General features: G+C 41.0%; 1 protein-coding gene and 1 pseudogene across 2 annotated transcripts in view; one reads left to right on the top strand and one right to left on the bottom strand.

Moving 5' to 3' along the window:
* Positions 1-10,775, bottom strand: part of LOC111950482 (Krueppel-like factor 8) — a 111,205-nt gene extending 100,430 nt beyond the window's left edge. The window contains exon 1 of one of the 2 annotated variants that reach the window (XM_023968096.2): positions 10,439-10,775. In XM_023968096.2, coding sequence (XP_023823864.1) covers positions 10,439-10,465 — 27 coding nt within the window. In that variant the 5' untranslated portion in view covers positions 10,466-10,775. The remainder of the gene's footprint in view (positions 1-10,438) is intronic. The other variant, XM_023968095.2, reaches the window with a different exon arrangement.
* Positions 10,776-11,936: 1,161 nt separating this feature from the next.
* On the top strand, positions 11,937-14,919 carry LOC139022910 (RNA-binding protein 41-like; annotated as a pseudogene).
* Positions 14,920-17,755: the final 2,836 nt, after the last annotated feature.

Here is a 17,755-nt window from a genome sequence, read left to right as displayed (position 1 = left end):
GGGGGGGGGTGGCTCCCGATTAAGAAATCATAGGCCCAGTTTTTACCTTTGTTTTTTTTTTATTCTGACTCACCTTTTGATGAGGATGTAAGCTACTCATGGTGACGGCAGATGCGCTACTTTGAAAAACAGTGCTGCTGTTTGCGAAACATTTTGAAAACATTGTTTCAATTGATTTCCAAACTGTACGTTTTTCCCACAATTGTATTTTGAAACTTGCAAAATGACACTTGCAACCAACCATAGAAATATAACCTATAGATGGCACTTCACATTCAAGACAGGACTGGCATCCATTGCTAGTGTACCCATGAGTTCAACAATCAAATTGACAGGGTAAGAGGTTCCAATACCCTTCTACGGACTATATATTAATGGCCACAATGCAAAAAGCTGTATATTTGATCCGCATGCTGCCCAAACTGCAGCCTTCCTGACTGTAGGCATACCGGTAACTGCCAAAATAAATAAACACATACAGTGTTTATGCACAGTGTGCATAAATTGATCACCACATTTAATCTGATCTTCATCTAAGTCACAACAATAGACAAACATAGTGTGCTTCAACTAATAACTATTTTTCTAGTCTATATTTTTCTTATTTTTCTATTTTTCTTGTCTATATTGAATACATCATTTAAACATTGAAGGTGTAGGTTGGAAAAAGTATGTGAACCCCTAGGCTAATGACCTAATGACCTGAATTCTCCAAAAGCTAACTGGAGTCCAATCAATGAGACGAGACTGTTGGTTAGAGCTGCCTTGCCCCCCCAAAAATATTATAGCTTTTTTTTTTTACTTAAATTTGAGTTTGCTATTCGCAAGAAGGATTGCCTGATGTGAACCTCGAAAAGAGATCTCAGAAGACCTAAGATTAAGAATTGCTGACTTGCATAAAGCTGGAAAGGGTTKAAAAAAGTATCTCTAAAAGCCTTGATGTTCATCAGCCCACTGTAAGAAAATTGTCTATAAATGGAGAAAGTTCAGCACTGTTGCTACTCTCCCTAGGAGTGGCCGTCCTGCAAAGATGACTGCAAGAGCACAGCATAGAACGCTCAATGAGATTAAGAAGAATCCTAGAGTGTCAGCTAAAGACTTACAGAAATCTCTGGAACATGCTAACATCTCTGTTGACGAGTCTGCGATACGTAAAACACTGAACAAGAATGGTGTTCATTGGAGGACACCACGGAAGAAACAACTGCGGTCCAAAAAAAATTCCAAAGGATTCACATACTTTTTCTTGCCACTGTATACAAAGTAAATGTTATGGTGCGTTGGGGTGGGGGATGGGTGCTAAACTGATATACCACATAGAATTGTTCCGAGAGCCAATCCGTAACCCGCCATATAAAAATAACTTTATTAGCATTATAATTAGGCTATTATTACTATTCCCCTTCCCTGCATTAATTAATTTGTCTGTATGTCTATTCGATATTTGGATAAAAGGAAACTATGCTACGAATTAAGAAAAATAATTTTATTTTCACAATGCGTTGAGTCACTCAAATTGCTTTGAGAAAAAGAGCCTTCTAATTAGCCTTCTTACCTAATAAAAGCCTATAGCCAAAATAACAAAACAATACATATACATTCAATATTGTTAAAATAATCAAATAGTTTAGAATTAATTAAAACTTGAATAAACCATTCCCAATATACCGTGCGCATTCGGAAGTATTCAGACCCCTTGACCTTTTCCACATMTTGTTACGTTACAGCTAGGGATGCACGATATATAGTCAACAAGTCGAGCAGTCATTTGAAAAGAGTAAGAACATTTCAGCGAGACAACTCAAAGGTGAAATCCATTAACGCCAAGATAATGGAATTAATTTCCCTTGACAATCAACCGTTCTCTGTCATGGGAGACGTTGGCTTTCGGCAACTGGTCGAGCACCGGTACACGTTACCAAGTGCGCTATTTTTCACATGTTGCCCTACCGGAGTTACACAGTAATAGCGTCACTGCTATTAGCTTCACGACTGACATTTGGAACAGCAATATCAGCCCCATGAGCATGCTGAGTCTGACAGCACAGTGGGTCGTCAAGAATTTCGTACTGAGGAAAGTCGTATTGCATGCTCCTGAATATGCTGGTTGTCATACCGCTGCTGCCATTTCAATGGCATTTGAAAACATGTTTGAAACATGAACACACTAGCAAGCTCAATTCGAACAACTGACTCGAGAAATAAGCTCATCAACTGCGCCTGCAGCAGACGTGAAACCCTCTGTCATGGCATTGAAACACCTGCTCAACAAAACTGGCGACACAGGCTGTGAACAATGCTCGATGCTATGTACAAGGACCGCTACTTCGATGCAGACAAGAAACAGGGTTTACGTGAAATGTTACATACACAGCTGGACAAGATGGAAACGGACACAGTGACAGTGCGCACCGAGGAAGAGGCCACTGACAGACAGAGCTGAAACTTCACTGCTTGACATGTATGATGAAATCCTGGTTGAGAATGAAACGATTGAACAACGAAACAGCACAGAAAGTAAGTGAAAGAAATAGGTTTTGATTGTTTTACTGGTAATGGGGACATACGTAAATGSCAACAAAATTTWGTCAGTGTGGTGTGTGTGTGTGTGTAACCTTTATAAACCTAGGCAAGTCAGTTATGAACAAATTCTTATTTACAATGATGGCCTAACCCGGCCAAACCCAGACGATGCTGGGCCAATTGCGCGCCGCCCTATGGGACTCCCATCACGGCCGGATGTAATACAGCCTGGATTTGAACCAGGGACTGTAGTGACACCTCTTGCACTGAGATGCAGTGTCTTAGACCGCTGCGTYCATGTGTGTGTTTTAACTATTTAACTGTACTAGAATGCTTAAAAGGCCACTAAAAGTTTAAATGTAGTTAGGCAAATGACAGCCGCTTGGAGTTTGCCAAAAGGCACCTAAAGACTCTCAGACCATGAGAAACAACAAATAATGTCCAATCAATTGCATTTACCACAAGTGGACTCCAATCAAGTTGTAGAATCATCATGGATGATCAATGGAAACAGGATGCATCTGAGCTCATAGCAAAGGGTCTGAATACTTATGTAAATAAGGTATTTCTGTTTTTGTTTTTTTTACTCAATTTGCTAAACTTTCGAAAAACCTGTTTTCACTTTGTCATTATCAGGTATTGTGTTTAGATTGATGAGGGGAAAAATGTATTTAATCAATTTCAGATTAAGGCTGTAACGTAAAACAAAATGTGGAAAATTACAGTTATGACGATTATTTTATGTTCATAAAGGTCTTCAGCCATAACTGTCCATTACACAGTTAGGCCTATACTGTAATTGTGCCTGCCCTAGTGACACGCTTGACACCCCCCTTACCATCGCCCCACCTCTCCTGTCCTCCAAAACTAATACCCTTATGACACTACCCCAACCCTACCACTGCTGTCCTTCCAAACTAATACCCTTATGACACCACCTCAACCCTACCACTCCTGTCCTTCCAAACGAATTCCCTTATGGCTGGGGGCAGTATTGAGTAGCTTGGATGAATAAGGTGCCCAGAGTAAACTGCCTGCTACTCAGTCCCAGAAGCTATGGTATGCATATTACTAGTATATTTGGATAGAAAACACTCTGAAGTTTRTAAAACTGTTTGAATGATGTCTGTGAGTATAACAGAACTCATATGGCAGGCAAAAACCTGAGAAAAAATCCAACCAGGAAGTGGGAAATCTGAGGTTTGTAGTTTTTCAACTCATCGCCTATCYAATATACAGTGGGATATTGGTCATATTGCACTTACTAAGGCTTCCACTAGATGTCAACAGTCTTTAGAACCTTGTTTGATGCTTCTACTGTGAAGGAGGGGGGAATGAGGGCTCTTTGAGTCAGGGGTCTGGCAGAGTGCCATGAGCTAAGCACGCTCGTTCACGTGAGAGTTAGCTTGCGTTCCATTGCATTTCTGAAGACAAAGGAATTCTTCGGTTGAAACATTATTGAAGATTTATGATAAAAACATCCTAAAGATTGATTCTATACATCGTTTGACATGTTTCTACGGACTGTAACGGAACTTTTGGACTTTGTCTGCTCGCGCCTCATGAATTTGGATTACTGGGCTAAACGTGCGAACAAAAAGGAAGTATTTGGACATAAATMACGTACTTTATCGAACAAATCAAACATTTATCGTGGAACTGGGATTCCTGGGAGTGCATTCTGATGAAGATCATCAAAGGTAAGTMAATATTTATAATGCTATTTCTGGCTTCTGTTGACTCCACAACATGGCGGATATCTGTATGGCTTGGTTTTGTGTCTGAGCGCTGTACTCAGATTATTGCATGGTTTGCTTTTTCTGTAAAGTTTTTTTGAAATCTGACACAGCGGTTGCATTAAGGAGAAGTAAATCTTTAATTCCATTTTCATCAACATTTATGATGACTATTTCTGTAAATTGATGTGGCTCTCTGCAAAATCACCGGATGTTTTGGAAGCAAAACATTACTGAACGTAATACGCCAATGTAAACTGAGATGTTTAGATATAAATATGCACTTTATCGAACATACATGTATTGTGTAACATGAAGTCCTATGATTGTCATCTGATGAAGATCATCAAAGGTTAGGGATTAATTTTATCTCTATTTCTGCRTTTTGTGACTCCTCTCTTTGGCTGGAAAAATGGCTGTGTTTTTCTGTGAGTAGGTGCAGACCTAACATAATCGTTTGGTGTGCTTTCGTCGTAAAGCCTTTTTGAAATCGGACACTGTGGTGGGATTAACAACAAGTTTATCTTTAAAATGGTGTAAAATACTTGTATGGTTGAGGAATTTTAATTATGAGATTTGTTGTTTTGAATTCGGCGCCCTGCACTTTCACTGGCTGTTGTCATATTGATCCCGTTAACGTGATCTTAGCCGATATCAGCCATAAGAGGTTAACCTATCCACCCCAACCCCACTCAACTGTCCTTCCCTTCCCCCCAAACTAATACCCCTGTGACTGTGACACCATCCACCCTGTCTCCCCACCCAGCTCATACCCCCGTGACTGGCTGCCCCACAAAGTCAGCTAATGCCCCCAGTCTGCCAAATCAGGGTCACCTCACCTCTCTTTACCCCCTGTTGTGACACTCTCACCAATGAATCCCCTCTCCCTCAAATATCATGCACCACATGCTACAACCCTGTAATAGTACAGGGCCACTTCTGTCTCAAACAAGCTGAACCCAGAAAGGGGCCAATGCTCCTAGCCTGGGTGCCAGTCTGTTTCTGCCTTAGTCAACTTGTCAACGTTTTATTTAGAAATGTGACAATTTGGCATGCTTGAATGCAAAACGGTCAGGTTCAGGCCTAGGTTTGTATTTGTATTTATTATGGAGCACCATTAGCTGCTTCCAAAGCAGCAGCTATTCTTCCTGGGGTCCAGCAAAATTAAGGCAGTTTATACAATTATAAAAACATTACAATACATTCACAGATTTCACAACACACTGTGTGTCCTCAAGCCCCTACTCCACCACTACCGCATATCTACAGTACTACACCGTGTGTATGTATAGTGCGTATGTTATTATGTATGTTATCGTATGTGTGTATGCATGTGTCTGTGCCAATGTTTGTGTTGCATCACAGTCCCCACTATTCCATAAGGTGTTTTTTTAATCAAATMTTAATGCTTGCTTCAGTTACTTGATGTGGAATAGAGTTCCATGTAGCCATGGCTCTATGTAGCACTGTGTGCCTCCCATAGTCTGTTCTGGACTTGGGAACTGTGAAGAGACCTCGAGGCATGTCTTGTGGGGTATGCATGGGTGTCCGAGCTGTGTGCCAGTAGTTTAGACAGACAACTCGGTGCATTCAACATGTCAATACCTCTCATAAATAAAAATAGTGATGAAGTCAATCTCTCCTCCACTTTTAGCCAGGAAAGATTGACATGCATATTATTAATATTAGCTCTCTGTGTACATCCAAGGGCCAGCCGTGCTGCCCTGTTCTGAGCCAACTGCAATTTTCCTAAGTCCTTTTTTGTGGCACCTGACCACATGACTAAACAGTAGTCATGGTGCAACAAAACTAGGGCCTGTCAGACCTGCCTTGTCGATAATGTTYTTAAGAAGGCAGAGCATCGCTTTATTATGGATAGACTTCTCCCCACCTTAGCTACTGTTGTATCAATATGTTTCGACCATGACAGTTTACAATCCAGGGTTACTCCAAGCAGTTTAGTTCAACTTGCTCAACTTCCACATTATTTATTACAAGATTTAGTTTAGGGTTTAGTGAGTGTTTTGTTCCAAATACAATGCTTTTAGTTTTAGAAATATTTAGTGCTAACTTATTCCTTGCCACCCACTCTGAAACTAACTGCAGCTCTTTGAGTGTTGCAGTCATTTCAGTCGCTGTAGTAGCTGACATGTATAGTGTTGAGTCATCCACATACATAGACACTCTGGCTTTACATGCAACTAAGCCAGTGGCATGTCGTTAGTAAAAATTGAAAAAAGCAAAGGGCCTAAACAGCTACCCTGGGGAATTCCTGATGCTAACTGGATTATATTTTAGAGGATTCCATTAAAGAACACCCTCTGTGTCCTGTTAGACAAGTAACTCTTTATCCACATTATTGTAGGGGGTGTAAAACCATAACACATACAGTTGAAGTCGGAAGTTTACATACACCTGAGCCAAATACATTTAAACTCCATTTTCACAATTCCCGACATTTAATCCTAGTAAAAATTCCCTTTCTTAGGTCAGTTAGGATCATCACTTTATTTTAAGAATGTGAAATGTCAGAAAAACAGTAGAGAATGATTTATTTCAGCTTTTATTTCTTTCATCACAWTCCCAGTGGTTCAGAAGTTTACATACACTCAATTAGTATTTGGTAGCATTGCCTTTAAATTGTTTAACTTGGTTTAACAATCGTTTAACAAATGTTTCAGGTAGCTTTCCACAAGCTTCCCACAATAAGTTGGGTGAATTTTGGCCCATTCCTCCTGACAGAGCTGCAGTAACTGAGTCAGGTTTGTAGGTCTCCTTGCTTACACACGCTTTTTCAGTTCTGCCCACACATTTTCTATGGGATTGAGGTCAGGGCTTTGTGATGGCCACTCCAAGATCTTGACTTTGTTGTCCTTAAGCCATTTTCCCACAACTTTGCTTGGGGTCATTGTCCATTTGGAAGACACATTTGCTTTAACTTCCTGACTGATGATCCCTCATGATGCCATRAATTTTGTGAAGTGCACCAGTCCCTCCTGCAGCAAAGCACCCCCACAACATGATGCTGCCGCCCTCTTGCTTCACGGTTGGGATGGTGTTCTTCGGCTTGCAAGCCTCCCCCTTTTTCCTCCAAACATAACGATGGCCAAACAGTTCTATTTTTATTTCATCAGACCAGAGGACATGTCTCCAAAAAGTACAATCTTTGTCCCCATGTGCAGTTGCAAACCATAGTCTGGGTTTTTTATGGCGGTTTTGGAGCAGTGGCTTTTTCCTTGCTGAGTGGCCTTTCAGGTTATGTCAATATAGGACTCGTTTTACTGTGGATATAGATACTTTTGTATCTGTTTCCTCCAGCATCTTCACAAGGTCCTTTGCTGTTGTACTGGGATTGATTTGCACTTTTCGCACCAAAGTACGTTCATCTCTAGGAGACAGAACGCGTCTCCTTCCTGAGCGGTATGACGGCTGCGTGGTCCGTGGTGTTTATACTTGCATACTATTGTTTGTACAGATGAACGTGGTACCTTCTGGCATTTGGATATTGCTCCGAAGGATGAACCAGACTTGTGGAGGTCTACAACTTTCTTTTGGTTTTCCCATGATGTCAAGCAAAGAGGCACTGAGTTTGAAGGTAGGCCTTGAAATACATCCACAGGTATACCTCCAATTGACTCAAATGATGTCAATTAGCTTATCAGAAGCTTCTAAAGCCATTACACCATTTTCTGGAATTTTCAAGCTGTTTAAAGGCACAGTCAACTTAGTCTATGTAAACTTCTGACCCACTGGAATTGTGATACAGTGAATTATAAGTGAAATAATCTGTCTGTAAACAATTGGAAGAATTACTTGCGTTATGCACAAAGTAGATGTCCTAAKCGACTTGCCAAAACTATAGTTTGTTAACAAGAAATGTGTGGATTGGTTGAAAAACAAGTTAATGACTCCAACCTAAGTATATGTAAACTTCCGACTTCAACTGTACGTTTTTCCAGCAGCAGACTATGATCGATAATGCCAAAAGCCTCACTGAAGTCTAACAAAACAGCCCCCACAACCATTTTATCATAAATTTCTCTCAGCCAATCAAGTAAGTGCTGTGCTTGTTGAGTGTCCTTCCCTATAAGCATGCTGAAATTCTGTTGTCAATTTGTTTACTGTGAAATAGCATTGTATCTGGTCAAACACAATTTTTTCCAGAAGTTTACTAAGGGTTGGTAACAGGCTGATTGGTCGGCTACAGACACTACTGGCCTCCAAATGACTGGGCCTCTCCCTCCACAAAACTCAGTGGTCACCACCATTAGGCCTGCTGAGGCTGCTGCTGTCCTGCATAGGAATGTGTTATAGGCCCTGCGTATAGATTACACCTTCAGAGCTGGCCTAATCCATGCCATGCACACAGAGACAGAGGCGTATACAAGCCAAACTCGCACACAGAGAGAATACCCGCAGACGAGCACACACACAAAGACACACACGCACACACAAAGACGCACACTTGCACACACACATACAGGAAAAGGAGTGTGCTCTGTGTCTCTTGTGTAGCAGTGACGAGTGACGACATCCGATTCATGTTTCATTACAGCATGAAACTGTCAATCATCATAATGAGGCAACTACACAGACTACAGACATGATAAGAAATGGATTTGTGTCACACTCAGAGAAAAACAATAACTGAGGCCAAAAGTAGCGTGGAGGTATCTCAGACATAATGCATCATTTGTGTCAACATGATGATAGATCAGTAGGCCATCTGTTTAATGTATGATGCATAATGAAACCTTCATTGATATTGCGGTTGAAGGATAACGATCTTGTGAATGATGAAAAGTCTTGACACCCCAGACAAGCTTGAAGGATGGGTTCTTTCCTGTCCCTGGTTGAGCCTGAATACTTGTCTTGCACTCTGACCCTTTGCTACTGTACCTGACGGCTGTACCAAAATATGTACAGCAGGCTTCCAAATCATGTAAAGTTCTGTGCACGAGATGCGGCAGGCCGGATGCGTGTACAGTGTCGCTCGAGGCAGTAGGCCTACACCTGGCTCGTTCCCAGGGTTGGGAGATGAGCGAGTGCTACTGTCCCTTTAAGGAACTCAGACTGTGTCCTACTAGCTCATAGAGATAGATAGAGATCTAATCTTTGTATCTGTGCCATTATGGCAGCTGTGGTGGCATGGGCAGCACCATTGAGGCCATCTCCATTTTAAAAGAAGTCAATTTTCTTATTTTGTGTTTGAAAAAAGCATAAAGCTAATATTGGTCATTTACCACCACCTGCAGTGCTGGAGTCCTCAACCAAATCTTGTGTCATTCATCTATTGTGACCACTAGATGACAGTGATATAGCTTAAAGCCATAGTCAACCCAATTTGAAGAAGACAATGCTATGATCATTTGCTGATCTCTCCCAACCCATAGGAATCCCCACCCAGTTCATGATGGAAACCCTCAATGGCAATGCCCATGCTAAAAGAGGTTATATCCATCTAGAGATCTCTATCCATCTCTATGTACTAGCTGCAGTTCCTGTGTTTCCTTCCTGCCTCACTAGCTCACATAGATCACAGCGCACTTTAAAAAAAAACTGTACCCCAAAGCTCGCACAGAGAGAGGGGATGAGAGAGACAGTTACCCGAGAAGGAATATATAGTTAACACGTTCCAGTTCCTTCCATTTGCATGCACGTTAAATTGTTAACGTTTACAGAGGAGAGAACAGTGTTTAAGAGACAGTGAGGGAGAGGCAACAGCACTGTCTGCGGTCGATTGTCGGAGCTATCGAACCTCTTTCTTTGCTGTGGAAGATGCGAGAGTTTGTGTTCTCGGAAGTAGCCTACGGCAACAGTCTCCTCCGTTGCAAAAATACTGAATCTTATGAGTCGATTCCTAGCTAAATCGAAGCTTGACACACAACGGAGTCGATGAATCGATTCGACTCTCCACCTCTAGTTCTCAGTAGCCTGCGTCAGTCACCTAGCTAGCTAACATGCTATTATTATCAGTACCGTTGCCTAGTAGTTGGTCAACTAGCTAGCTAACTGAATGTAACAGTCAAGCTTCTTACATATGCCTTCCCCTTTGTCAGACACTCTCCAATTGTCTTTAAATTGGCACATGTTAAACTGACAATGTAAACTCATTTAAATATCGGCCGATAGCAGTTTGCTGGACAGGGCAAAGTCAATAATGGTCAAGACAGACTTACTTTCTTGCTTCGAGTCTCCGTGTGCATCTCGGTAGCTAGGGTGCAGTGGGGGGGGGGGGTTGATCGGGTGGGGTGATTTTGAATAATAGTAATCTTTTTGGCAGTTTTCCACCTTTTGAATCAATTTGCTATTTGGGAGAAAGTTATATTGTTTGCCTCTTCGGATATTCTTTTAGATCATATCCACGGCGTCGACTATTCCTCTTTCTTCACCAGTAAAGTCTCTCTCTCTCTCGGTGTGTTGTTGCCGTGTACAGGGTTGGGCGCTCTCTCTTCGTTTCTCCTCCGCCTCTCCCTGCTTGTGACCCCACCCTGCGTCTCCACCCCTCAACCCTGTCAATCAGAAACTGAGCAGCCAGCCACAGACCAGACCTACCCGAGCTTGCAGCAACGCCAAACTATCCCCCAAAACCACACACTAAATGTGCATGCATTTCGCCGTCATAGCTTCTGTAAAGGCACACACACATCCATGTCAACCTAATGATGTAAAGTAAGTTGTAGTGGATGTCTATGAGGCAAATTGATATGTCACAGCTGAATATTGCAACTAACTTGGAACATGTATTCAATGCAATTCAAGAAAGACCGGTCCCAAAAGACATMAATGTGTTATTACATTCGGAATATTCTGTTTATGCTGGTGTAAGGGGAGGGTAGGATGGCTTTCGACCACACCCTCTGTCATGACGTAGCAAGGGTGTGGTCTCTGTCATGACGTCGGAAGGGTGTGGTTCCTAAAAAATATTTTTMGGAAGGGATAGCGTAGGTGCCCAAATTACTACTGTACATTTATGATCAGTACAGTGCCAATATTATCTATAGTAGAAGATATTGACGAGTATGAAAACAAATGTGAAAAATTGACATKTTTTCCTAAAAAATATATAAATTCTGGGAGCTCTTTCACAACTCTAGAAAATGTWTTAAAAAGGTGTCCTCCAATATTGTATAGCCTATTCATCTTCTACTTTATAGGTATCCATAAGATGAATAAGGAAAATTTGACATTAAGGTGAATTATCACTTCACAACTATCAACGAGCATTRCACTACATCCCCAATAAATCTGCTAAATTTGCGTATGTGACCAGTACAATTTMATTTGATCTGAGTGTTGATCCAACAGAGATGTTTCAACCACATAGTCTATGGTTTCAGCTAAACAGCTAAATGCTATTACAATTATATTACTATCAATGCTGACAATACATAACTGATCCAAGGTTTTTCCTTTTAGTGCAACAAATTGAAACATTTCAGGATCTGGCTTAACCTACCTTTGTAGACTTTCTACACTAAACCTAAGGCACAGCTATGTGGGAATGGCTTCTGTCCTCAAATGCTCTTCCATTAACTCCCTTAAAAGGCTATTATTATAGATTAAACAATCATTCCCTCTGGGAGTCTGTGAAATTGAGCTAGCACAATTTCACTACATTTCCCAAAATTCCGCGCTGCGTCCCAAACTCCTCCTACAGGAGAACAAAACGGAAACATGCGACGGTAAACAACATTCTCTYCTAACAAGCTCACATTACATTGATTTACTACGGTTTTATTGGCCTCATTTTGCTGTATAATATGCATGCATATATGAAGTGTTTATATAATCGTGTTGCCAAAAGCTGTCTGTCACCTGCATTACTAACATTGTGTAGCTGGAATGCGATGCACTAACGTTAGCTAGCCAACGTCAGCTACTCCAGTGATAGCTGCACCGTTAAAATCGGTTGCTAAAAACAGTTGTATATTTAATGAAAATGTATAGAGTAATGTGTATGACACCAACGCATATACTTGGTGTGTGATGTGTGTGTTGTGTTGAATTTGTGTGTGTGTGGTGTGTGTGTGTGTGTGTGTGTGTGTGTGTGTGTGTGTGTTAAGTTAGTTAGGTTAGTTACGAGTAAGACCTTGTGTGAGGAACGGGACAAGACCGCTCCACAGTCTCCTCCTACAGCAGCTAGACACGGACTTCAACATAGACAGGTGAGCCTACACACACACACACACAACATTACAATAGCATCAACCACACAGTTTACATACAATAGCCTACACTCCTACTAAATAATAATAATTTGATTTAGATTTCTATAGCGCTTTTTTTTAACCAACTTAAAGCTCAAAGTGCTTTACATAGTAAGGGAGAATCTCACCTCATCCAACTGTTTATTTTCTTCTACAGCATTACAATAGCAAGTTGCAACAGCCACACTATTTACATATTCGTATATGTCTGAACTGACCTCAGGGGAGGGTCTACATTCCGCTGTGCATTCCAGTACAGGTTCACCTAAGGACAGCCAGCCAGCCAATGATTTGTCAACGTCTAGACACATGAACTCGTCAATTTAACTTAACCCGTTAATTAAGCAATGTCTGAAAGTCAGAGAATAAGATAAGAATTCCTAAACTCTCGTGTTTTACCTGATTGACTCTTGAGTTTTACCTGAAATGATCTAGGCATAATAACTAAATTATTAAGTATTACTGCTAAATGTCATTATGTACTTTCAGACRACATTCAGAGAGACTAGACTTTTAGACCTCTCGTGTGTTGTCCCAGATGTGTTGCCAAGAGGAAGTGTTTTGCACCTGTGGCGCTGTACAAGCCTTTGGGGAGCAGGCTACCTGGGTGAGGAGTATATCCCAGTTCCAGGCTCACCAGAATGGGGGGAGGGAGCTGGCCAGTCTTAGGGAGTTGGGGCTCTCAGACCTGGAGATAGAACTGTGGTTCCCCAGAGACCAGCCTTAAAACACTGAGAAGGTGAATGTTATTTATTTATATKATTTATGCCATTTACTACCAGGGGACAGTACATTTGGACAGCCGCATAGAAGGAAGAATAGGTAAAAATAGTGAAGAGAAGGTGATTGTTGCTTCCCAGACAGTGGGCAAACTGGTTGAAATGATGTCTCTACAACCAGGTTGTAATAATGTCCTTTTAACCAGTTTTGCCCACTGTTTTTGCCAGCTGCTGGATGTAACGACGAGATGTTTAATGTATAGAGACAATGTGTGTGGTTGTGGTTATCAATTACACCTCCTGAGAAGGAATACAGAGCCTGTATTTAAACCAAACATTGTCAAAATGTTAGTGATATTGACTGATCAACTATGGGTGTGTTGTCAGACATGAAAAACATCCTGGTGGTGTAGCCTGATATTGATTATTTGACTCAGGCATCCATCCAAACTGGAAGAGATCAGGGTGTAACTTTCCTCAACTCTATTTACTTCAATACTRACTGATAAAAGGATGCTATTATTATTCCACCTGTATTACCGGTTGGACTCATTGAACAACATGGTCAAGTAGGCAGCTGTGTTGTGTGTGTGCTTCAGGGCTGTGGGGTGTGTGCTTCAGGCAGCCACGTTGTGTGTTCTGCCCTACAGGGTCATGGGGTGGGTGTGTGTGCCCCCGGGGTGCGGCAGCAGCGTCTGCAGGTGATCCAGGACAAGATGGCGGCTCGGGCAGAGCTCATGTCAATCCACATTGCTTCTCAGCCAGCCGAGCSCTGTCCCGCAGAGAGATGGAGGTCGAGAAGGCCCTGTTCCATGGTAATGACCACCAGGGCTTCCTCACTGCACTCTATCACCAAGGTGGGATGATGTTATATATGCTAAGTGTCTGGCCGTTCACACTGCAACTCCCATAGACCAAGAGGTTAGAAAGGTTACAAAGGAGTTAGAACGAAAATTAGTTTTGGAGGCGTTTGAACAAGTCCTATGTGTGTTGGAAGTGTCTTTGAAATTCCTTGAAAAGACACAATAGGAGTTGGGTGCTGGGCTTGAGCCGGAAAATATAATGACAATATTTTCTTATCTAATATGTTTTATTTTTAATGACCTTGGCATCACTGTGTTTTTTGTGTGTGTATTTTGTGTATATGTTGAATGTTTTGTGTTGTTGGTGGCTGTCATGTATTGAAAATATAAAGTCAAATGTTTAAAAGAAATAAAGGAATTCAGCTGTCCATCATCCTGTTAGTCATTTGCCATATTGAAATCTGACAGTAAGCAATTACCCTGTATTGATGTGTAATATTGTTATTATTGTTGCAATATTTTTAGTTTTTAAATTACCCTGTAACTACCTAGTAAGTAGGCTACAAACTGTCATGGAGTACTAACACTTACCTGCTCACGTTTTTTGTATTTTCCCTTAGAGGAAGATACCCTGGTTGACCAGCAGGGGGCATCCTCCTCAGACCTCCTGGACTCTGTACAGCAGGGGTGCCCAGACTTTAGTTACATAGGATCTACTTTTTCCACCCTGCTTCCTAACGCGGTCTACCTTATTGATTGGATGGTTTGCACTGAATGCTATCAGCTAGCTTAGCATGGTCTGGGTTGTAGCTACTGATTGCTAGCCTCAAGCAGGTGTCCAGGTGATCATCTGTTAGAGTGGACCGCTATTTTGACTTGATGATCTTCATGTCTTAAAATGCTGACTCGCAAAGGTAGATATATCTATTTTTTTTAAATGCTGTCAAGTACATGGCAACTTTTCTCATCTTTGGATATTTTTCCTCCACGATAAGGTTCCAAAAGTGTTCCCCCAATGCCCTCGATTTGATATAGAGGTCGCTTTGCAGAGTCAAAATTTCACTCTTGACGGCTAATGTCTCCATGTGAAACAACGATGCAATTTGTGTTGCAATTTCATCAACATCAACTTCCACACCAAACAGAAAGCACATAAATGTTGCCACAGGTTCCAGGATCGCAAAGTCTTGAAAGCGTCGGTCAAAGTCTCGACCAGTCACAAAGTGCAGATGCCTTTCCCTGACTCGAGTTGACATATTGACATATTTTTGAAATTCCTCAGTTCATGTCGCTGCAAGTGTGAGGACAGCAATTTGAATGTTTGCTTAAAAGCTGTCACATAGCTAATCATTTCAACAATATTTTTGTATTTTCCTTGCASCTTTAAATTGAGTTCATTCAGCCGAAAAGTTACATCGGTCAAAAAAMATAAATCTAACAGCCACACTTTGTCTTCCAACTGCTCATATTCGGCATCTTATGAGGCCAGAAACTCCTTGATTTCAAATAACAGATCCCTAAATCTCTGCAGGAATGTACCTCTACTAAGCCACCTTACATCCGTGTGTTGCAAGAGGTCTGTGTTCAGCTTCACTTTCTTCCAGTTGAGACCTGAAGAGATCTGCAGACTTCTGGCCTGAATCAAATTCACGATTTTGAGCGCGATATCCATGACATCTTTCATATTCAGCATTTTACAACACAAGGCTTGTTGATGGATTATGAAGTGATAATTTAGGAAGTCTGGAAAGTCATCACTTTTGCAAAGGGCAATAAACCCATTGATGCAGCCAGTCATGGCTGATGCTCCATCTGTAGTTTGTAAATGGGTAACTGATTGCTATTAAAAAAGTCCTTGAATGCCACAAAAATGTCCTCCCCTCGAGTTTTTCCTTTCAGCGATATGATTGTGAGCAGTTCCTTTTTGGCAGTCATATCTTCAAACACCATTCTGATGAAAATGCACAACTGAGATGTGTTGATCACGTCTGTCGACTCGTCAAATTGAAGTGAAAAGAACATTTATACTCATTTATGTCTTTTTTAAGATGCTCCCTCAAATCCTCACCCATCATTTCACAGTATTTCTGGATAGGTGAACATCCTTAATAGTGGAAATMATTTCTGATTTATTTTTGAACACCTCTAAAAAGGCCTCTTTTACTATTTCTCCATCCTGGAACGGTTTCGTGTGCTTTGCTAGTATGCAACTCACCCGGGATTATGAAATCGTGGCTGCCTTTGATTTTGAGCTGGGCCTTGTAAAGATCGATTGTTGGACAGCTAGTTGAGACTTCAACTCTTACTTTTCTCTTACGTAGTTCACTTTTAGCTGGAAAGTCACTTTCATATTTCTTGTGAACAGTTTTGAAATGCCTCTCGACATTTCCCTTCTTATCAAAAGCTACGTTTGAATGGGAAATCAGTCACACACATTTTGAATATGTTGTGGTGAAAAAATTATCTCACTGTGAAAGTGGTTTTTGGTTTCTCGCTGCTTGGTCCAGCACTCATATTAAAAATGTAACTGCAACTTCATAGGAGAAAAGTAGTAAAAAAACAACTACCATTGGAACAACAAAAAATATTGTGTTTCAGGTCTGGCAAGCATGGAAATGTAAATGTACTAACTGCAGACGGTTGCTATGGTAGCGACAGTTTGGAAAACAAATGTAGCCACTYTAGTGCCGGGGGTTGGTCCAATTTTATGTCAATCAAGCAGTTTTTAAATATTGCAATAATATTTGAGAAAGAAGCTAACCTGTAAGCAAAGCATACTGTGCTTCAGAACTGTGGACCTCATTKATTTTTAAGCAGACTCGATGGTAACGCTGTGAATTGCCAAAATSTATATTTTTWGTGCATACATTTTGAAAACTTTTATGTGGTCTACTAGAAAGAAGTTTGCGGTCGACCGTGACCGACCTGGATACCAATGCTATACAGAGATGGCCCTAGTGATGAGAGAAAACAGACTGTATCAGAGAATTCTGAACTGAAAACCACAGGTGACTCATCTCTACCTCAGCCCAGACCTTAAACTGAGTTTGACCAATCACATAGCTCATGGAAAAGCACTGACCAATCATAAGTCCAGCCTGACTGTAAATCTGTCATTGATCAAATCAAATCACATTTTTATTTGTCACATGCTTCGCTGACAACACGTGTAGACTAAAAGTGAAATGCTTATTTACGGGTCAATTTCCAACAATGCAGAGTTAAATATAAGATTTAAAAATTAAAAAAAAATAGTGATACGAGGAATAAATAGACAGTGGCTATATACAGGGAGTACCGTACTGAGTTGATGTGCAGGGGTACGAGGTAATTGAGGTAGCTACAGTTGAAGTCGGAAATACATACACCTGAGCAAATACATTTAAACTCAGTTTTTCACAATTCCTGACATTTAATCCTAGTAAAAATTCCCTGTCTTAGGTCAGTTAGGATCACCACTTTATTTTAAGAATGTGAAATGTCAGAATAATAATAGAGAGAATGATTTATTTCAGCTTTTAATTCTTTCATCACATTCCCAGTGGGTCAGAAGTTTACATACACTCATTTAGTGTTTGGTAGCATTGCTTTAAATTGTTTAATTTGGGTCAAACCTTTCGGGTAGCTTTCCAAAAGCTTCCCACAATAAATGGGTGAATTTTGGCCCATTCCTCCTGACAGGCTGGTGTAACTGAGGTCAAGTTTGTAGGCCTCCTTGCTCGCACACGCTTTTTCAGTTCTGCCCACACATTTTCTATAGGATT

This window comes from Salvelinus sp. IW2-2015, linkage group LG23 (genome assembly GCF_002910315.2).
Source record: "Salvelinus sp. IW2-2015 linkage group LG23, ASM291031v2, whole genome shotgun sequence".
NCBI classification, from domain to species: domain Eukaryota; kingdom Metazoa; phylum Chordata; class Actinopteri; order Salmoniformes; family Salmonidae; genus Salvelinus; species Salvelinus sp. IW2-2015.
Note: the sequence above shows the minus strand (reverse complement) of the source record. Positions and strands in the feature narration are given on the sequence as shown.